General features: G+C 47.4%; 1 protein-coding gene across 1 annotated transcript in view; it reads right to left on the bottom strand.

Annotated features, from left to right (window-relative positions):
• Positions 1 to 23,370, bottom strand: part of SPTBN2 (spectrin beta, non-erythrocytic 2) — a 904,339-nt gene that overhangs the window by 570,619 nt on the left and 310,350 nt on the right. The window contains 1 exon segment of the mRNA XM_040328797.1: positions 22,174 to 22,396. Coding sequence (XP_040184731.1) covers positions 22,174 to 22,333 — 160 coding nt within the window. The 5' untranslated portion in view covers positions 22,334 to 22,396.

The raw sequence follows: 23,370 nt of genomic DNA, 5'->3' as shown, positions 1-23,370 counted from the left end.
GGGCTATCTCAGCCAATGGGCAGGGGTTTTCTTGAATCCCTTGGCCTGCTGGGAGAGCTTATATATTCAGGTCAGGTGATCTAAGTTCTATGCCACCTGGACGGCTGTCTGGGTGGAAGTGTGTTGTGTGCCCCAGGCTGCTAGGCCAGAGATTGGGCCTATCCTGGGGGCAACTGGCTTCTAGGCTGTCTGAGGGCCTATCCATAAGCAAGAGAGCAGCGCAGGGTTGGGACTGCGTCTTGCAGTCTAACCAAAAGTTGCGGTTCTGCCGGCCGGAGAATCTGTCATGTTCGGAGGTAGAGGGGAAGCTGTCACCAGTAAGGCTCCATTCACACCTTGGCGTATTGTCGCCTGTAGCGCGACGCTATTGCAGCCTGCAATACGCTGGAGGGGTGATTTTACATTGTCGGCTATGGAGATGGTTCACATCTCCACGCTGAACGCCGAACGCCGAAACGCCTGAAGCTCAAAACAAGTCCCGGACCTTTTTTTCAGGTGGCTTTCGGCGTTCGGCTATAGCCGACAATGTTGATCACCCCTCCTGTGTATGTTACCGCGGCGTATTTTACCGCGTTTTGTCGCGGCAAATCACGGGACAAAACGCCGCAATTTGTCGCGGCAAAACGCGGTAAAATACGCCGCGTTCAGGTGTGAATGCAGCCTAAGGGACCATCCACCTTATTACCAGGGACCACAGTGAGTAACTGAAGCAAGTACCAGAGCAGTATTCTCACCAACCAGGGACGGTGAAGAATCTGCAAACTTCAGTGGGAATCAAGCCAGGGACCCAGCCAGTGGAGGTGACACTTGCAGAGCAGCCTTGTGTGTCAAGCTAGGGACTGAGCAGGCCAGTGTAGGTGAAGCTTGAGAAGTATCCAGAGTGTCAAACTAGGGACCCAGCAGAGAAGTGGGGGTGACGCTTGAGGAAGATACCACTGTGAAGTTTGGAGGAGCTCGAGGGATTCAGTGGCAATGAATCAGTGGGTCTAGTAATAGACCGGGAGCTCAGTGTATTGAAGAAGAAGGTGTCATGGAAAAATCGTGTCAGGGAAGGTTCCCCCTGCTGGTGTTACTGCCTGGTATTTGGCGTGCAGTACTGTGGCCCACCACCAGGTGTCTCCCGACAGTCTTGGACTGTCGGGGGAGTTCTTCCCTGGTGGTGCTATGTTATCCTTGGGCTGCAGTACTGGCGTCCACCAGCGGGGCGTTCTTGGCAGTATGGAGCATACAGCCCTTCCTGCGTTCAGGTGTGACCTGAATGCAATCAGCACGCCTCTATAAATACCCGGCGTGTGTAATCACTCCTCGCCCTGGTATCGTCATACCTCCTGGACCTGAGCTTGTATTTGACCCTGATTTCTGGACCTGATCCCGATCCTTGATCCCTGCCTGGACTTGTCCTCGCTGTGTCCTGATTCCTGTCCCCATCCTTACCCATCTACTGACCTCCCATGTGTATGACCTCGGCTTGGCTCGTTTATGAATATGGTATTCCCCTTTATTTGTACATACTGTTTGTCGTTTTATTGTGCACTGGTGGTTCACACATTTGTAAATAAACACCTTTTATTTCACTACTCACCTTGTTTGGTTCCTCTGTGCGGTCACACAGTCTGATCTACCAGCATTCCTGACAAATCGGTTGTATGCAGAGCACAGCCATTTTGCCTTGTGCTATTAACCACTTCAGCCCCGGACCATTTTGCTGGTCAATGACCGGGCCCCTTTTTGCGATTCGGCAATGTGTCGCTTTAACTGACAATTGCGCGGTCGTGCGATGTGGCTCCCAAACAAAATTGGCGTCCATTTTTTCCCACAAATAGAGCTTTCTTTTGGTGGTATTTGATCACCTCTGCGTTTTTTTTTTGCGCTATAAACAAAAACGGAGCGACAATTTTGAAAAAAAAAATACTATTTTTTACTTCTTGCTGTAATAAATAAATAATAAATCAGCGATTTTTATCGGTACTGCGACCTTATGGCGGACACTTTTGACACATTTTCGGGACCACTGATCGCTATAAAAATTTATAGCGATCAGTGCTATAAAAATGCATTGATTACTATACAAATGTCACTGGCAGGGAAGGGGTTAACACTAGGGGGCGAGGAAGGGGTTAATTATGTTCCCTGTGTGTGTTTTAACTGAAGGGGGGTGGGACTGACTAGGGGAAATGACAGATCCCTGTTCATACATTGTATGAACAGACAAACAGTCATTTCTCCCCCTGACAGGACTGGGAGCTGTGCCGAGCCGACCTGCCGCCGTATAACTGCGGTGGCTGGTCGGCTAGTGGTTAAGCACACACTTCATCCTATTGAAATAATCAATTTTTAAGCTAAAAGGTTCACTCACCATTCATTCGATCTGTCATTCATTCAAATAACCAAACACCACCATCATGTTCTCAGTTCAGCATCACAGCAATCACTGGCTTGCCGACGCCCCCACAGCGTCCTTTTATTATAACAAAAGCTTTCACAAACAGCAGCTGATTGGCCACAGCATGTGACCTCCTCCATAGGAAGTGATGTCACAGCATGTGACCTCCTCCATTAGAAGTCAGGACACAGCATGGGGGCTCCACACAGCAAATGCCCATATATGGATTAGACAACACAGGATGTGACAATATATGATAACCCTTCTAACAGGGATATTTAGATACATACAATATAATACCAATACAAGACAACAGCAGCAGAATACAACAATAATACAATAACCAATGAACACAGTTCCTGATGAGGGGAGCTTATCTGCAGGTGTATGCTCATGTCACAACATCAATGTTGATCAGGCACTGAGAGATGACAAGAGCATATATCCGCTAAACTTATAATGCGTTGAACACATCCCCTCAGACGAATTTCTGTGCATCACACGGGGTCCCTTTCGCCAGCCGACATCCCCACTCCGCAACCACCCTTCTCCAAATCAGGAAGTTTATCTTAACCAGTCTCAGACTGCCCCAGTCAGCTCTTTAGAGCGGGTTGCGGAAGTACTAACACTGGGTGACACTATGACAATACATATTAAATACATCTTCATAAAATTTCCACAACAAAGGAGAAGTTGTAGTGAAGGTAAAAGAACGGTTACGCTTTTTGTTAGGAACTGTTAAAGACTGTTGCCATAGGAGACAGCATTCCTGCACATTCAGATGTGGCATCTTCCTGGATGCCTTTCTCTACATGGCTGTCCTCCTATTGAATTCTTGGAGTCTGCCAATTAATCTTGCAACTACCTAAGGGTGTCCTGGCCCTAACCCTCTCTCCCCCCCAAAAATACAAAAAGGACTGTTAAGAGAAATAAAACCTCTTTTGCATCCAAGAAGTGTCTGGCGCCCAATAACTTTAACCATCTTACACCCACTATGCCACCACATACAGAAGGATGTCAGCTATCCCTGGCCCTAGAGGTTCTCATCAGATCAAAGGGGGCCTGGAACCTTGCTACCCATGTCCGATTCGACCGACTTCTGTCGGACAGCCCCCTTATATCGGGGTCTCCAGAGAGCCCCCTCTTACATCAGTGTCCCCAGAGAGCCCCCCATACATTTACATAGTTTGATGTTTTTCAATTCTTCTGCACCTTTAAACTCCATTTAAATAGTCAGGTTGAAAAAAGACACAAGTCCATCCAGTTCAACCATAAAAGTATGGTACATCAGGGTCCCCAGAGAGCCCCCCATACATCAGGGTCCCCAGAGAGCCCCCTCTTACATCAGGGCCTCCAGAGAGCCCCCTCTTACATCAGGGTCCCCAGAGAGCCCCCCTTACATCAGGGTCCCCTCTTACATCCGGGTCCACAGAGATCCCCCTCATGACATTAGGGTCCCCAGAGAGCACCCCCTTACACCAGGGTCTCCAGAGAGCCTATCCTTACATAAGGATCCCCAGAGAGCCCCCGTACCTCAGGGTCCCCCAAAAGCCCCCCTCCTTACATCAGGGTCCCCCTTACATAAGGGTCCCCAGAGAGCCCCCCCTTACATAAGGGTCCCCAGAAAGCCCCCTCTTACATAAGGGTCCCTTGAGAGCCCCCTCTTACATCAGGGTTCCCAGAGAGCCCCCTCTTACATCAGGGTTCCCAGAGAGCCCCCTCTTACATCAGGGTTCCCAGAGAGCCCCCTCTTACATCAGGGTCCCCAGAGATCCCCCTCTTACATCAGGGTCCCCAGAGATCCCCCTCCCTACATCAGGGTCCCCAGAGATCCCCCTCCTTACATCAGGTTCCCCAGAGAGCCCCCCTTACATCAGGGTCCCCCTTACAGGGCCGATCCGCCCTATAGGCTCTCTATGCAAGCCGCTTAGGGCCCCGCAAAGCTGCGGAGGGCCCCCGAAATTACTAGAGGCCTCGCCTGGTGAGTGAGAAGTCATTTTTGGCCCCCACAACCCACAGTACCCCCCGCTTCTCCCTTTAATGTAAGATGTCATGTACGACAGCGGAACACCCCCCCCCCCTGCTTGTCAGCTTTAATCTTTAATGTGACATGTCACCATCGGCAGCTCCCCCCCCCCTGCTCCTCAACTTTAATGTGACATGTCATTTCGCTTAGGGCCCCAGGGAGGTCAGGATCGGCACTGCCCCCTTACATCAGGGTCCCCAGAGAGCCCCCCTTACATAAGGGTTCCCAGACAGCCGCCCTCCCTTTCAGAGATTCCCCTGTACCTGGCTAGTCTCCGCTGTCTGTGCACCTCCAACCCCCAGCACAGGGGGAGGTGGGAGGGGGCGATCGGCAGCTCTATGGTGCCTGTGGACCACGCAATCTCCCTGGGGCTTGTAGTTCTCCTCCTGAGTGTATACAGTGGAGAGGGGAGGGGCCACTGACCCGGGCAGCTATCAGCAACAGTGTATAAGCACAGAGCCAACTGTGTACGCTGAAGAGTGAAACTGATAGCTGCACACTGACCACACTTGCACTGCTGCCATTCCTAGAATGCCTTGTATTTTTTTCCAGTAACACAAGACGCTCCCTCATTGGATGTGGTGGAGAGGAGTGGCAGTGATGGGATGATCTCCACCTTGGCCAGTAAGAATCCCATATATTTATTGAAGTGTTATGTTAATGGCAACGGTGCCATGCGAGCGACCCTCTATGTACAGTGTCCAGAGTGGCAGCCATTCGCACAGAACATCAGCAGAACCAAAAAGATTGAGGCTATAACTGCAGTAGTGCTGACTACTACAGTGATTTCCAGATTTCCCAGGTCTCCAACACGTATGAGATACTGTATGCATACTTACATTGTGCCAACCTGGACAAATGTAATTATGCAATCCAAAAAATTTGCACAGTTCAGCTTTAATGATTTTCTATAACTGCATTTATTTTTCTGTGTCCCATTAACCCACATCATAAAAACCTATCAATAAATTCTGTATTACATGCTGTTAATACTCACTCGGTCATCATGAGATTCGTTTTCTGTATTCCGCGGAAAATCTTGTTGATACTGCTGTTTTTTATCTCCAACTTTTATCCATGTCCCCAACTCATCTAGGGATTTTGCAGCATTTCCTCCCTATTACATATGAGCAACCCATGTGACTAAAGAGTCTCACATGTGGGTGAATACACAATGGTTACTGACAGCCCACTCCCTCCCTTCTCCTCCATGCCCACTAACTAGCTATACACAATGGGGGCTGGATATTACATGTAGGTTAATGGAGGCTTCACCTCCCTGTTCTTCTAAGACACAGGCTGGAGTGGCATAACACAAACTGTGACTGGCAGAAATCAATCTACACCATGTTATTGGCAAAAAAATGCAATTTAAAATATATATTTGTATGACCATTTAAAATGTTTATTGATATTATTAATTTATTTTTACTCTGTATTCCAAGGGATGTTTTTTTTTAACATGTGACCAGCAGCAGGGGACTAGAACCTCGTTCTGCTTATGGAGAGGAATCACCGCTCCAGGTGGATCTCTGCAGACAATTTGAGGAACCTCTCAGGAGTCCAAGGTGCTGGCAATGCACAAGGCAAACGCATCCCAGTGCGCATGCTCAGAATCACGTCGGAACAACTGCCTAAGATACGTCGGATCACTGCCTACGGCGTGAATTTAACCTACGCCCAGCCAGATACACGTCCAACGTAAACTACGTAAAATACGCCAGCTTGTGTTCCCTGGTGCAGCCCTTTGCATGGATGCTGCCGAGTTACACCTCCTTTATGGGGCATAACTTTACGCCAGACGTATGACTTTACGCGCACTGCGTCGGGCGCATGTACGTTTGTGAATCGCCATATCTCCCTCATTTGCATATTTGAATAGAAAATCAATGGGAGCGCCACATGCGTCCAGCGTAAATATGCGCCCACTCTACGCCAGCGTAGGCAAGTTACCTCGGTGGGATGAAGCCTGTTTTTAGGCGTATCTTGGTTTGTGGGTCCGGCGCACAGACACGACGGCGCATATTTGCACTTACGCAGCGTATCTGGAGATACGTTGGCGCAAGTGCTTTGTGATTCTGGGCCTGTGTGTTTAGTATCACTCTAGTGTAAGTATATTCACCTCAACTCCGGCACTGTGTTGTCCCGGAGTTCCCTTACCAGACGTTGACATCTTCAGTTCTTCAAGGTCTTCTTGTGGGTACTGATCTTTGGTCATTTTCATTGGTTGGACTGAGATTACATCTCTCCCACGTAGGTGAGTTCATTCATCTCCGTTGATGCCAAAATTGTACACTGAGCAGCTCTGTGGACAGTGCGAACAGGCAGGTAAGAAGCTTTGATGCCGCGTACACAGGATCGTTTTTCGTCATGAAAAAAAAAATCATTTTTCAGCATATCCAAAAAACAACGTTTTTCCAACTTCATCATTAAAAACGACGTTGCCCACACACCATCGTTTAAAAAAAATTATGAGCAAAGCGCGGTGACGTACAACACGTTCGACGGCACTCTAAAGGGGAAGTTCCATTCAAGCTCCCGTCTCATAACTTGCATCTGAGCATGCGCGGGTTTAAAACGTTGTTTAAAACGTTGTTTTAGCCCACACACGATCATTTTTTACAACCCATTTTTTTTTCGTTTTTCAGAAGATGAAAAACGATGTGAAGCCCACATGCGATAATTTTTAATGACGTTTTTAAAAACGTCGTTTTTTTTCATGACGAAAAATGATCGTGTGTACGCGGCATGAGACTTAAGCCCCATACACACGATCTGACTTTTTGACAACAAACTTTAAAATTAGCAGGTTTTCAAAAAAATCAGACCGTGTGTGCGCTCCATCGGATAAACTTTTTCGGTTTTCATCGGACAAAAGTTCGCTCTGCAAACTGACAAACTTTTCGGCAACAAAAGTCCTACGGTGCAAAGTCCTATCGTGTGTACAGAAATCCATCGGACTTTAGTCCAAAGTACAAACACGCTTGCCCAGAACCAATGTTAAAATCAACCAACAATAGCAGAAGTTAACCAAAGGGTGGCGGTAAAGAGCAGAAAAGAACAGAAAAATCATGTGATTTTGCGAAAGTTTGTAGAAAAAGTCCTGCCGTGTGTATGCTATGGGTGTTCCCGGCCAACGCCCATAAATCCACGGAAAAGTTTGTTTGAAATCCTACCGTGTGTATGGGGCTTTAGCATGTCTGCTCTGTTTTATAAAACCTGCCTATTTACATTTTTTTTTCAATTTGCAATTAGTTTCACTTTAACATCTACCCGGAGTTCAGGTTTAATTTTAGTAAATTGCTAGGACATTTTTTCAAGCTCCAGAATTAGCCCTGACTGTACTGCTTTTGTTAAATGTATCTGACAGACCTTTATATTGTTTCGGGCCATGTAGGTATTTTGTTTCATACCATAAATTACCTCACTGTACCTAACAATGAATGGTCACTATTTACTGACCCTAGTTGTTCACTTGCACTTACCCTGACAAATCACTAATTCTGACTAGCTCTATTATACCATATCAATTTCAATTCATTTTTAAACAAGAATGAATTGAGATTTAATTTTTCTCTTAAACACCTATGCTTTTTGCATTTTGCAGATTTGCACTACAGTCCATTTTACATGGTTCCCTATGGAACACGTTCTGTAGCGCAAATCTACAAAAAGCACAAAAAATGCATAGGTGTGAATCCAGCCTTAAGGATGACAGACAAACAGGACCTACTGTGGTGACAGAAGCACCTGAAAAGCCAGTTTAGCAAGCACAGGGTGTGGTGTGTACATGAGAAACTGGAATAATCAAGGGTGTTATCCTTTTTGACAGAGGAGTCTGCCTTCACAGGAAGGTCTAACTATGATACTTTCGCAAACCTACTGAAAGCTAAAATGCATTTATCTGCAGAGAGAGACACCATGTGGCGGTAACTTTAATAGACAAGGACTACTGTTACTGGCACATGAGGTCCATTTCTCTGCTAGAAAATGCCAAACAGGCTAGAGTTTTTTTCCTTTTTTAATGTGTTATGTTTTTTTTGCTGTGCAGTAAAACTGGTTGTGGTCAGTTTGAAACCAGAAACTGCTGTAAGGATTCTTAGTACCTACACGGAACGTTTTTACAACCTCTTCTGAATGATTTAACTTGACATATAGTAACCCACATTTAAAACGTTCATTTTGGCGCGTTTATATGCCATGTTTGCGTCTAGAAGCGTTTCTAAAATAAACAAGCCAAAAACAAGAAACTCCTGTAAATGAAACGCGGCTAAACGCGAGTTACCACGTTTAGCCGCGGTTGGTGCTTAAAATGCCTATAAACTCAGCTTCTGAACCCATTTTTTTGCATTCCAAAAAATGCCTCTAAACTCAACTGCCTAGAAATGACTGTAAACGACCCTGTGTACATATACTGATACGATAACATAGAGGAGAGTTCAGGAGCAGTTAAAAAAAAGGTGAAAAAATGCCCAACTGCTCCTAAATGTCCATTTACCAGCAGCAATGTACATGAGGCCTTAACCTTAGGGTGACCACGTGTCCCGGATTGCCCGGGACAGTCCCGCATTTTGCAGGTCTGTCCCGGGCACCTTCATTCCAGGACAATATAGTGTCCTGGAATGAAACTGACATAGCCACCCTCCCCGGGCCAATCTGATACAATCAAAAAAGGCTGCCGCTTTACTGCGTTACTCACTGACAGTACTTGTCCTGGCCAGGAATGCCTGGAGGAGCACAATCCCGCCCCCTGCTTGTGATTGGAGAAATCATAAATCCCGCCTCTTGTGTCCAATCACTGTGCTGTGATTCGTTACAGCACAAGCTGATTTTTGGGAAGGGAGGGTGTCCCCAGGGATGGACTGGCCATTGGGACTACAGGGAGTTTCCCGGTGGGCCGATGGCTCAGTGGGCCGGCTTCAGTGACAGAGGACCACCGCCCCCCTTCGCTCCTCTGTCTCTCCCTTCCCGCAGCGCTCACCTCCTCTGCCTCCCCGCAGCGCTCACCTGGGGGGACAAAGAAGCAGGGGGAGGACCAATGGAGCAGGGGGGGCTGACAGAGGAGCATGGGGGAGGGGACAGACAGCTGACTCAACAGCTATGGCCTGGGAGTTTCTCACTTCTGCCTAATCTTGTCCCATAAGGGGGGGCACGAAACTGATTCTTTGCCACGGGTGAAATAATGTCTAGCTTCCCCACTGGTACTGCCTATAAGAGTACCAGTACCAGCCATTCTACTCTAATAAAGTAGAATGGCTAGTGAAGGGGGAGGAGGGGCTTGGGTGGCGGGGGGTGGGGGGGTGTGGGAGTTGTCTGGCCACCATGGGAGAGACCTGTCAAAGTGGGCCAGTCTGGATGAAGTCCAGGGCCAAATTTTTGTCCCAGTCCAGCCCTGGGTGTCCCTGAATGGTAGTTTGGAAATGTGGTCACCCTACTTAACCTCCCTTGAAGGTATCTAAACCTAGGGACAGAGAAAGCAAGATTGCGGTCATTGCACTATGGTTATAGTTATTCTGGACAGGAAGGAGGTTGCAATAAAATAACAATGTAATACAAACTGTTTACACTGCAGCAATTTGGTGAAGTACAAAATAGCTAGAATCCTTCTCTTTTTTTCCTTTTTTTTTTTTTTTTTTTTTACAAAGCACTGTACAACACGTCATGTTAGCACCACTGTACTGCCTCACTACATCAATTCTTGTCTACCCTAGTGGAAACCAACTTTCTAACACAAAGGAAATGTCACCTGACATTTCTCAACTGTCACCTAAATTGCCTGCTAAGCCCTACCACATTCAAAATAAGTCCTATCTGAATGTCTATGTAAATATCTGCACAGTCATTTTAACATACAGAGAAAATATGTGAACCATCCAGCTGTGAAGTATTATACATGACTGGTGTATAGCTGATGTCCCGACTAAACATAATACCCATACCCAAACTTAACACATAAAGTAAAGACAAAAACGGCTTCTTGGTTAAGAGGCCATCCGGCCACTTTATTTTACAAATAACAAAACAGTAAAAAATATTAAATATATATATATATATATATATATATATATATATATATATATATATAAAACAAAACACATATATATATATATATATATATATATATATATATATATATATACACACACAATAACAAACCCACAACTTTTTGACTGCTGTCTGATTAAGGTAAGTGAAGGAATATCAAAACGACCCCATTGGCTGCACTATCACCACCCTGGCCCCTAGCCGTGGTCCCACAAGCTCAGGGACGAGCTGTTGCTTCGTGCCACTGCAGCCCAATGTTATTTTGTAGCCCACTAATTACGACTAGGGAGGGTACCCATACCTAGATAGGTCCAACCCATCCCATATCATAAACAATCTTCCTTCACTCTACCACCAAGACCCATGCAAACAACCACCCAGACCTCCTTAACCTTAAACCACAACAAAATGGGCGGGCGGGCGGGAAATTCTCCCTGCTGGTGCCCACTATACTGCCCTGCTGCCTGGGAATGAGCTGGGCCCACCCCCTACCCGGGATAACTATACTCTACCCCCTCCCCCTTACCTAATTCACTCCCCATCACCAGATTTTTCTAACCCCTCCTTAAACTGCCCTCTGGTGTTCTGCGTCCAGTTCACAATTGTTCTATGGTCCAGATTAAACTTCTCGAGGGGAAGCAGAGAAAAATCTCCACGTACTCCCCTTTCCAGATCCTCTCCTTCACTTCCGCCTTCAAGTGAGAGCCCAACGGGCCCTCATAGCAGATGTACAATTCACCTCTCGCCGAATCCGCTAAACGAACGCCATCGATCACTGCACCAGCCACCACACCCACCTTTGCCGCGTCGGCCACCGGCGCCGGGGCAACCGCCGCCGCAGGCGGCGTGGCCGGAGGTGCAGAAACCACCAGTCCCACAGACACTGGCGGAACCGCTGAAACCGGTGCCAACAGAGAGGGTGCTGACATGACCGGTGGCGGGGCGGCAGACACAAGCGGTGGCGACAACGCCGACCCTAACACCCCAGGGGGGCCAACGGGTCAGACACCCCCAGGGGCGGCATAAAACAGGCGGGACCGCAGGAACACTCTGCGCCACCCACGCCGGCACCGGGGAAATCCCGGCGCCAGGAGGGGGTACCATGGGGGCCCTGAACGCCGCCAGGGCTGCCCACATATGCTGCAGTAACATCTCCCCTGCGCCCATACCTAGCACCCCCGCCTGCGGAGACCCAGCAACAGAGGGGACCACCCCAGCCCCACCCGCCGTGACCGACCCCCCCCCCGACCACCCCAGGAGGAGCACTACCGCACACCAGAGAGGAACCCGACAAGACAGGGACAGAGACAGGGACAGGGACAGAGCCAGACACAGGCACAGACTTACCACGCAGCCCAGTTGGGTCCGAACGACCAGCCGTTGCACCAGCTCCCAGACGCGATCCCAGCCTCAGCGACTCCCCGACCGGGACATCCGAATCCGAGTCCGAAATCTCCCCCTCCGAACGGTGGTCCCCCTGGTCGGCAGGGGACGTTGCAGGCGCCGATGGTCCCGCTCGCGCCGTCGTGACGTCATCAGCCCACGACTCCCTCACACCGCGGCCAGATCTGACAGGCCTCCCGCATCTAGCGCCCTGCTGGCACCGCTCCAGCACCGCCGACATCCACCGGAACATCTGACCGTCTTCCTGCTGTAGCCCGGCCACCCGAATGGAGGAGCCCGCGCCAGATGACGCCTTCCGTCCTCACCGAGCACCACCAGGTAAGGGGGAAGGCCCTACCCGGCCCGCAGCCGACTCCTGCTCCCTCGAAGCAGGCCTGGAAGGCGACACCGAAGCCACCCTCCCGGCCGGGCCCCACCGATGATGGGGATTCCTCCCAGCTCCAGCAGCCAATGCAGGGCGTTTTGCTACGGGACCTGGAGGGTCCCAAACAGGGCTCCCAGAGTGGCGGCTCGCCCCAGGGGTCACATCAGGGCTGTAGCGCGCCGGAGGCCTAGACCTCCGCGCACGTGGAGTAGGTGGGGTAGGCAAAGCAGAGCTCTGCCCCGACCTCTGTAGAAGCACAGATAGCTGAGAATTCAGCCACTGCGTCACATTAGCCTCAGCAGCCGAACGCAGCTGCTCTACCAGGCCCTCAAAAGTGTCCATGACTGAAAGGCAAAAAAAAGTCCAAAATTCTCCCTGCTGGTGCCCACTGTACTGCCCTGCTGCCCGGGAATGAGTTGGGCCCACCCCCTACCCGGGATAACTATACTCTACCCCCTCCCCCTTACCTAATTCACTCCCCATCACCAGATTTTTCTAACCCCTCCTTAAACTGCCCTCTGGTGTTCTCCCCCCAGCTTCCCCAGTCATGCCAGCCCTCCACCTAGGTTCCCTTCTTTTCCGGGCCTATCCTGTATATGTTGTGCAAAAGAGTATTATCATCAGTGGCTGTCCAATGGTGGAAGAGGAGAGCTGCAGGACCTGCATTTAACCAGTAAAAGAGATGGCATAGCTGCAATAAGATTCTTGACCTGTTGCCACTAAAGGAGTGGAATCTTGACAGGTAAGTGTACCATAATGTGCACATTATGGCAAGAGCCCACCCACCCCTAATCCCAATGCTTAATTATAAAATGCTCATAAATACCCAGAAAATTATGTAAGGTTTGTTTGGTTGAACTGGATGGACCTGTGTTTCAACCAGACTAACTATGTAAATATGTAAGCACAAATGTACACCATTGTACACCCCCACTACATCAACCCCTGGCTACCCTATTGGAGACCAACTTCCCAGTAGAAATGAAATGTCATCTGACTGTCATCTAAATTGTAACCTCTTTCAGGGTGCATATGGGGCCACGTTCCCTCACCCACATGGATGTCACAATGGGAGCAGCGGCTTTGTCCATGCAGCCACTGTGTGCCAACTGACAGCTAAAGCTGTCCATAGATGGATTGAAATTCAGCTGGTTCAGCAGAGACCTGCCGAATATCGATCCATGTGTGACCACTGCCACTCAATAGAACTCAATCTATTCATTTCTAATCTGTCTATTCTGACAGTGGCGTAGTCCCCCTGCTGTCAGAATACAACAGTGCATTGGGGAAGATTGCCCCATTCACCTAAACTGTGTGACTGGGGGAATCATTTCTGGGTTTTTTTCGTTGAGCCCGCTGGCTGAGCAAAAAACTGAGCCACGTAGGGCCAGCTTATGGGAATGCTTGCACAGGGATGATCAGCACACCTGTGCATCCCCGAATGAGTATACACAGCCCTCACACGGGGCATAGAAGCATACACCCTGTGTGAACAGGTCGAAGTGTCTTTATTTACTGACACTGTTTACTTTTTCGTATGAATTAGGCCTCTTTCACATGTGCGGACCGTATGTCCACATTTTCATCCATCCGTTGCGGATGAAAACGGGGCATACATTAGTCCCTATGTGATTGCGGGTGTCAGCAAGTAACCATTCACTGACACCCGTAATCACCTGCCTCCTCAATGATCCGATTTTTCGGGCGGAAGAAAATCCTATTTTTCTTCCATCTGGTGGATCGGATCGGGTGAACACGGACATTCGGTCCGTGTTCATCCGATCCCCCCATAGGGGAGAGCGGAGGAAAGACAGGGCGTACCCTGCACAGTGTGCGGGGACTGCCCTGTCAGCCGACGGCTCAGCGGGGATTTTACGGAGGATCCCCGTTGAGCTTTACGGACACACGGAGGCGGATCATTACTGATCCGCCCCGTGTGAAAGGGCACTAAGTGTGAGTATGGGTATGCTATGTACAAAGGGAGGTTATATCTGAGGACCCCCTTATTATTAAATGGGGCTTCTAGAACCCTACACACACACAGACGTCCCCAACCACTGGGCTGGAGTTGTGGGGTTTATTTGCCCCTCTGGCAAGGTATCCGCCAACCCCCTTGCTGAGGGCATGTGGACATGTATGTTTTAGGAAGGGGGCTAACACCCCCCCCCTTTCCTGGCCAACCAGACTGCATGTTTGGATATGGGTCCATCATGTTTTTGTTGGGGGTACTCTATGATTTTCATGTTTTTTGCATGGGGTTCTCAATTATAATTCATACCAGGGTTAATTATGTAATTTAGGGAGGATCCCGTGATTATTTTTTGCATAGGGTCTCCCATTAATATCTACTCCACACCCTCATCAAGGATAAGATGGAGTAACAAAATCACTGGCCATTTCTTTGCAGAAGAAAGTAATCAGACAGGATCTGTTGTTTGCTCACTGGAAACTGAACCCAGGTGCATTTGGCTCATCCCTACTCCGTTTTTAAATAAAATTATAACCCACAAAGGGAAATAATAATAGAGAAGTATGGGATTAAAAAAAAAAACTTTTACACTCACCTTGTTAGATGCAGCATCAATCCAATGCTGCATCTGTCCCCTCTTGGCTCTGCAGAGAGAACTGGGTGATCAAACACCACTGATCGCTCAGTTCTCCCCCTCTGCTCTGAGCAGAAAGGCATGCACTCAGCAGTAATGATGAGCCCGACACCCCCGGTTCAGTTCACAGCAGAACAGAGAATGTTTCCCATGTTTATAACAGTCCCTGCACAAAATGACATTTCTAAAGGAAAAAAAGTAATTTAAAACTACTTGCGGCTATAATGAATTGTCGGGTCCCGGCAATACAGATAAAAGTCATTAAAAAAACGAGAATGCGAACCAAAAAATAAATAAAAAATGCATTGAGGTCCCCCCAAATTCCATTACCAGGCCCTTCAGGTATGGTATGTATTTAAGGGGAAACCTTTCCCCCAAGAATCCATACCAGACCCTTATGCGAGCACGCAACCTGGCAGGCCACAGGCCACTGAACCATACCAGGCCACATGCCCTTAACATGGGGAGGATGTCCCCATGTTGATGTTGATCCCGGCCCCCCATGTGAATTGGTACTATTGGGTGAAATAGTAGGGGTACAATATACCCCGTACATTGTACCCCTACTATTTCACCAAAAATAGTGAGAAAAAAGGAAAAGAAAACACACACAAAGTTGGGACAAGTCCTTTAATAAAAAAAAATTAAAACTTCAGCGCCCTATTCCTTCTACGAGTCCGACCCGCCGCTACGAACAATACCGCCTCCACAGGAGGTTCCCGGCCGAATGACGTGCGACCCGTCTGACAGCTCTTTTATAACTGAGGGCGGGGCCACCCGTAACGTGGACGGGTAACCCTGCCCCCTCTGACGCAAAGGGGGTTTCCGTGAAACCGCAGGAAACCCCTGTTGTATCAAAGGGGGCGGGGTCACCCGTCCATGTCACGGGTGGCCCCGCCCTCGGTTATAAAAGAGCTGTCAGACGGGTCACGCGTCATTCTGGAGGGGAGTCTCCTATGGAGGCAGTATAGTTCGTAGCGGCGGGTCGGACTCGTAGAAGGATTATGGTGATGAATTTTTTTCATTTTTTTTGGTGAAATGGTAGGGGTACAATGTAACCCGTTACCAATTCACATAGGGGGGCTGGGATCTGGAGGTCCCCTTTGTTAAAGGGGGCTTTTAGATTCTGATAAGCCCCCTGCCCGCAGACCCCCACAACCACCGGGCAAGGGTTTTGAGGCTTTTGTCCCCATCAACATGGGGACATCCTCCCCATGTTGAGGGCATGTGGCCTGGTACAGTTAAGGAGGGGGGCGCTCTCTCATCCCCCCTCTTTTTTCCTGCAGCCTGACAGGTTGTGTGCTCGGATAAGGGTCTGGTATGGATTTTTGGGGGGAACCCCACGCTTTTTTTTAAATTTGGTGTAGGGTTCCCCTTAGTATTCATAACAGTCCCAAAGGGCCTGGTACTGGAGTGGGGGGGTAACCTATGTCGTTTTTTTCAATGACTTATCTGTATTGCCGGGACCCGACAATTTATTGTAGCCGCGAGCAGTTTTAAATTACTTTTTTTCCTTTTAGAAATGTAATTTTGTGCAGGGACTGTTATAAACACGGGAAACATGTACTACTTTACAGGCATACTATAGACACCCCCAGGTACGAAATTTAAAGGGATATTTTACTTTTATTGTTTCACTTTAAGCATTATTAAATCACTGCTCCCGAAATTGATGCATGTCCCCTGGAGCAGGACCCGGGTCCCCAAACACTTTTTATGACAATAACTTGACAATAACTTGCATATTAACCTTTGAAATGATCACTTTTGATTTCTCCCATAGACTTTTAAAGGGTGTTCCGTGGCTTTAGAATTTGCAGGGAACACCCCAAATTGTTGGCTATTCGGTGAACGGGCGAACAGGCAATTTTCGAGTCTAACTCATGTTCGACCTGAACATAAAGGTCATCCCTACTCAGCAGCTCTCTGCAGATCGATGAGAGCCTGAGCCAGGTGCCGATCCAGGCTTCTGGGTGGATACCGACCACTGTTGGCTGAAAACATGTCACAGCTGTGCAAAACGAACAGCACTTCTGTGATCCATAGAAGAAGTATAGCCAAAAAACTTTGGCCATACTTCTCCTTTAAAGGGTATAGAGCAGGGATAAGCAATTAGCGGACCTCCAGCTGTTGCAAAACTACAAGTCCCATCATGCCTCTGCCTCTGGGTTCATGCTTGTGGCTGTCAGAGTCTTGCTATGCCTCATGGGAATTGTAGTTCTGCAACATCTGGAGGTCCGCTAATTGCATATCCCTGGTATAGAGACATAATAGTTAACTGATTCCTTTTAAAAATGATTAAAAATAGATAAAAAACAATCATATAATGTACCTACAGTTTTGTATCATTTTTGCTGTTGTTTCCTGGTTCTCTGATGTACAGAGCCAGTGAGCCAATAGAGGGCAGTGATGGTTTGTAAAACGAAAATGGATTGGTGCTGAGGGGTTTTAGACACACAGTAATCACACCTCCTTGATTAGTGACCACAGTGAGAAATCTCCCAGTACTGTGGTGATCAGGAAACAGACAATCAGGAAGTGTCCAGAACAGAGAGGAATTACAGCAACATCAAAGCAAAAACAAACAATGAGGACATGAAACCAGGACTGCAGTAAGGTAAAGGAAGCTATTTAGCTAAAAAAATTTTTTCCTTTAGTGACCCTTTAACTACAAGTATAGCTGTAACACGGTAACCTATAAAAATGTCTGTTAGCTTTGGAGACAGCATCTCTTTGTTACAGATCAGCTGCTGATCTATGTCTGACTGGTTGCATAAGTTTTTAACTTTTGTTGTTGTAGTTCTGCTGGCACCTGTGGTTCCACAAGCTTGTGCTCTGCTCTTGCTGCAATGACTTAGCAGCTATGGGTGTCGCCGGCTTCACCTGATGGTTAATATACCTTCCTTTTTGCTACTTCCTGTCCAGCCCCATGTGTCTCTCTATTTAAAATTACACTCAGACCAGTTTCTAGTTGCTTGAGCAACACTTGTTCCTGAGCCCCTTCCATGCAATCATTCCTAACCTGCCTTTTCGTGAACTCTTCTGTACCGACTAGGCTAGTTCTCCTGATTTTGTTTGTTGGCTGCCTGCCCTGACCTCGGCTCATTATCCGGCTCTCCTTTTGCTCCATCCATCCGTGCCTGCACTGTCTCGTTTGGGTACTCTCCTCATGGCAGGGTGAACCCGGGGTCGTGAGGGGGTCCCTAGCTGATCCCTGGCAGAATACCGGCTGGCCCTTAGATTCCACGCTCTGGTGGATCCCAAGCCAATGTAACCTCGACTTCTTCAGCCCCTGCTTCTGCCTCATCAGCTCTTGTGTTACCTGCAACACCTGGCAATCCCTGCCTCCATCTGCCACCACCACCTTATTTTTCTGGAGACCCTAAGGTTTGTTGTGGCTTCATTAATCAGTGTTCCATCCACTTTGAACTTTCCAGCCACCATTTTCCAACAGATCGCACCAAAGTGGCATATATCATCTCCCTCCTTTCTGGTGATGCCTTAGCTTGGGCCTCCCCACTCTGGGAACAACACGATCCTATCACCTCTAACCTCCAGGCGTTTTTGGATGCATTCCAGAATTTTTTTGAGGAGCCTGGCAGAGCGTCTTCTGCTGCTGGGGCCCTCCTTCGTCTTCACCGGCAAGGAATGAAAGTCAGCCAATATGCAGTTCAGTTACGTACGCTGGCCGCTGAACTCACATGGAATAATGAGGCTCTTACCGCTACCTTCTGGCAGGGCCTATCTGAGCGTGTAAAGGATGAACTCGATGGACGCAACATTCCGACCACGCTTGATGATTTGATGGCATTGAGCATTGTCGTGGAAATTTTGATGTATTTAATGTCAGGTCACCTGTGGCCAGATAACCGATGCACTCCGTTGGAGTCAGGAGTGCACCACAAGGTAGTGAACCCTATGGCAGACTGCTGTGGATGGAACACAGAGTGGATATGGAAGGCAGGTTCACTGGAGGACAAACAGGGATCCCACAGGAAGCTTGAGCCCAAGATTCCCCAGGGCGCAGAGTCTAAGATTCAGCAGGTATTCACCAGAGCCTCTAGTGGTGAGGATGGCCTTAGCTGCAACTGAATCCAGGTCGCGTCCTCCAGCTCACGCTCCGTAGGGCATAGAGGAGAGAGGGGAAGCAGCCACTCAGGATACAAGAGATAGTGAGAGGTAAGCCAAGGTCAGGGCGACAAGCAGACATGGATAAACAAAGGACAGGCCAAGGGTCAGGGTCACAAGCAAACAGGAATAGTTGGGGACAAGCCAAGATTGGTACACAGAGATAAACGTAGCACACAGCAAGCAGGAACACAGTGCTTAACAAACAACGTTGATCAGCAAGGCAGACCTGCAGTGCGCACACTCGTGGAATGGCAACAAACTACTGTACCTAAAATTCTCCATAGGCGATGCTTAATTTTTTTTTTTTACGGTTACCAGGTTAGAAATACAGAGAAGGTCTTTTGCTCTTGCTCTAACAATGGTGGCAATACCACACATGTGTGATTTGAACACTGTTTACATATGCGGGCATGCGGTTTCTTTGCTGCGTAAGCTCGCAAGTAAGGGGGCGCTGGCATCACTAGTGTGGGCACCTGGTTGTGAAAGCTTGCGGTTTCACAACCGGGTGCACACTGCACATGCGCGAGTCGCGATGCACATCCTGAATGGCTGAGCAAGCTTCTGGGACCTGTGACGTGTCCCAGAAGATTGCAGGGAGGGAGGGGGAGAGGAAAACTAAGTGAGAGGTAGGTACCTGTCAAAACTAGCTACCCACTCCCCCCAAAAAAAATTACATGCCAAAGGTTGGAGACAAGCATGAATGTGCTGTTATGGTATTTTCAGAGCCAGTCTACTTTCAAAAGTGGTAAAAATTGTAACCGTAATTATCTAGTTATAAATATTGGTCTGAAATAAAAGGATATATACAGTATATTGGCTATTAATGTTGGCCTGATTTGGACAATCTTCAGTGCTACTTATCTTGTTTTGAGTACCTTTAGGATTTGCTCTAAATAATGCTTTAGGTGGTTTTACTACTGAAGAAATAAGCCTCATAGGTAATAAGAATTTCAACTGTCACAAAACCATAGCTTTATTTCACAAGAGGCACATCCGATTTGCACATGAAAGCTAACCACAACATGAAGAAGCTTCTGTAAAAAATGAAGAATATGTAAAGGTGTATGCATAGTACTTAAAATGTAAAATGTAGTAACAATGTAAAAAGTCATGGTCCCTCTGTAATTTATATTTATCTGCCTCTAGGATTAAAATAGGAAAACAGTAACCCAGATGCAAGCAATATTGCTGCAAGTTTAACCGCATGCCGACCGCCCACCGTAGTTTTACGGCGGCAGGTCGGCTCGGCTGCGCAAAATCATGTAATATTACATGATTTTGCATTGCGGCCACTAAGGACACGCGTGCCTCCTGCTCGCCCCTGGTGCCGATGCAAGTGCCCGGCGGGCGCGATCACCGTCGGGCACCCACGATCGCTCGTTACAGAGCGAGAACCGGGAGCTGTGTGCAAACACACAGCTCCCGATTCTTTCAGGGGGAGAAATGTATGATGTATGAATGTATGAACAACGATCTGTCATTTTCCCAAGTCAGTCCCACCCCCCTTCAGTTAGAACGCAATGAGGGAATATTTTTAACCCCTTGATCGCCCCCTAGTGTTAACCCCTTCCCTGCCAGTGACATTTTTACAGTAATCAATGCATTTTTATAGCACTGATCGCTATAATAATGCCAATGGTCCCAAAAATGTGTCAAAAGTGTCCGAAGTGTTCGCCATAAGGTCACAGGACCAATCAATAAACGTTTATTGCGATTTTTTTTTAAGAAAAATATGTAGAAGAATACGTATCGTCCTAAACTGAGGAACATTTTTTTTTTATATATATATTTTTGGGGGATATTTATTATAGCAAAAAATTACAAAATATTATTTTTTTTTCAAAATTGTCGCTCTATTTTTGTTTATAGTGCAACAAATAAAAACCGCAGAGGTGATCAAATACCACCAAAAGAAAGCTCTATTTGTGGGAAAAAAAGGATGCCAATTTTGTTTGGGAGCCACGTCGCATGACCACGCAATTGTCAGTTAAAGCGACGCAGTGCTGAATCGCAAAAAGTGGCCCAGTCATTGACAAGCAAAATGGTCCGGGGCAGAAGTGGTTAAAAATTACTTGCTAAGCTATTGCTAGACTTGCCAGGCTTCACATGTTTGATGAACAATTGCACCAACTCCAGATCATCTTTCTTTGCAAACATTCTGAAAGTCTGCTGCAAATTTTGGTTCAGTTATTCGTGCAATTGTCATCCCACCAGAGGGCTCACTGTGGTTGAATTTTAATGCTGTAGACTTGCAGAGCTGTTGCTGAAGACTCACCACTGCAACTTTGTTCTCGCTAGAGACTTGCCATGCAAATTTGCTTTAAATTGGAAAAGTGTCAACTAGAACTTGTGCTTCAAGTTCTCTACAAGTGTACAACTTTCCAGTAAAAATGTGCAGCAAGTTAACAGACTTACAATTCAACACTGCCACAAATTTGTGACAAGTTATACTTGCTATTTAGGAACCCAAGGCTCATATCTCTAACAGGCCAAATCTTATATGTTTCATATAAACAAGCTGTTTATATAATGAAAAATAATATGTTGAAAGAGCATATGTATTTCAAAGCAGCTAGGAAATGCTTTTATTTTGTATTGCATTTTTGCCTGAGCATAATCCGTATATGAACTTAAAGTGGAGTTCCACCCAAACATGAAACTTCCACTTTTTGCAATCCTCCCCCCTCCAGTGTTACATTTGGCACCTTTCAGGGGGGAGGAGGGAGCAGATACCTGTGTAATATAGGTATTTGCTCCCACTTCCTGGCATAGATCGGTGACTTACGCCACTTCCGGCACTTACTCTATCCTTCCCCGCTGTCTTCTCGGAGACATACAGGTCCCAGAAGACAGCAGGAACCAGTGAGGATGCGCAGGGCGGCTCGCGCATGCGCAGTAGGGAACCAGAAAGTGAAGCCGCATTGCTTCACTTCCTGATTCCCTTACCGAGGATGGCGACGGCAGCAGCCAAGAGCCGACAGACAGATCGGCTTCGGCTGCTGACATCGTGAGCGCCCTGGACAGGTAAGTGTCTATTTTTTTTTTTTTGGCGGACCTCCGCTTTAAGCAGGTATAGATATGAAATTTTATTGTATCACATGAGTAGAAGAGGGGTACATGGATTTTCCCCAGGGTTCATGATAACTTGACATTGTCTATAGGCATCATCCCCACTTGTTTCTTTTAATTTTTCTTACAAAAGCCCCAATGTGGTTACCTGCTAGTGCTTTGATTCTTGATCTTTCAAAGAGACGTGCAGAACTGTTTTCATTGTCCCAGTCATCATCATTTGCAAGATCCCATCTGTTATTGATATCATTATATTGCTGCTGAATCTCCAGGCTGTCGTAGTCTGTTGGTGAAAGTGGACTGCTCATGGTGACAGTGACGGTGTCAAACCGGATGTAAATTGGAGACTGTTTTCAATGGCAGTGATTTACCTAGAAGAAAATAAAGAATTTGATTAATGCAGTATTATTTGAGTTGTTTAGTTAAAGTATCTGTAGTGCAGACCTATTTAGGTTGCTAGGCAAAATACATTTAAACAATAGTTTTTTTAAGGTTTTTGCATGTTTACAACCATCCATACACAGAGAAAGAAGAAACAATAAATACTGTACAATTGTAGCAGGTACTTCTCTAGACTGATCTAATCTATGATGGCAGAGCTGTCTGTAGCAGTGTGGGCTTTTTCACCCCCCCCCCCCTTTCTCTCTTCACACAGACACTCAGAACTGCTTGTTTGTAAACTCCCTATTGAAAGTTGTCTGTAAACTCCCTATTGGAAGAGCCTGAGCCAATCATCAGGCAGCAGCAAAGGACTGTGGGGGAGGAGATAAAAAGCCAGAGGACCTAGGCCAGAGCCTTTTTTTGCCTGCACCCCATAAGGAGAGCATCTCCTGCACTCTATTAGCCACATTTAGAGAGGTTTACGCTGGCGCATCAGTAGATACGCCGTTGTAACTCTGAATCTGCGCCGTCGTACATTTAAGTGTATTCTCAAATTGAGATACACTTAAATGTAGCTAAGATATGACCTCCTACGCCGTCGTATCTTAGCTGACTATTTACGCCGCCGCTAGGGAAGTGTACACTGATTTTCGCCTAGAATGCGTAAATCAGCGAGATGCGCCTATTCACGAACGTACGCTTGCCCGTCGCAGTAAAGATACGCCGTTTACGTAAGGCGTTTTCAGGCGTAAAGTTAGTCCACCAAAAAGCTGACCCAGCCAATGTTAAGTATGGACGTCGGACCCGCGAATTTTGAAATTTTTACGTTGTTTGCGTAAGTCGTCCGTGAATGGGGCTGGGCATCATTTACATTCACGTCAAAACCAATGAGTCTTTGCAAAGTAATTTGGAGCATGCACACTGGGATACGTCCATGGACGGCGCATGCGCCGTTCGTTCAAAA

The sequence above is a fragment of the Rana temporaria genome, chromosome 11, assembly GCF_905171775.1.
Source record: "Rana temporaria chromosome 11, aRanTem1.1, whole genome shotgun sequence".
Classification (NCBI taxonomy): Eukaryota; Metazoa; Chordata; class Amphibia; order Anura; family Ranidae; genus Rana; species Rana temporaria.
The sequence above is the reverse complement of the archived record's forward strand: the minus strand, read 5'-3'. Positions and strand labels throughout refer to the sequence as shown.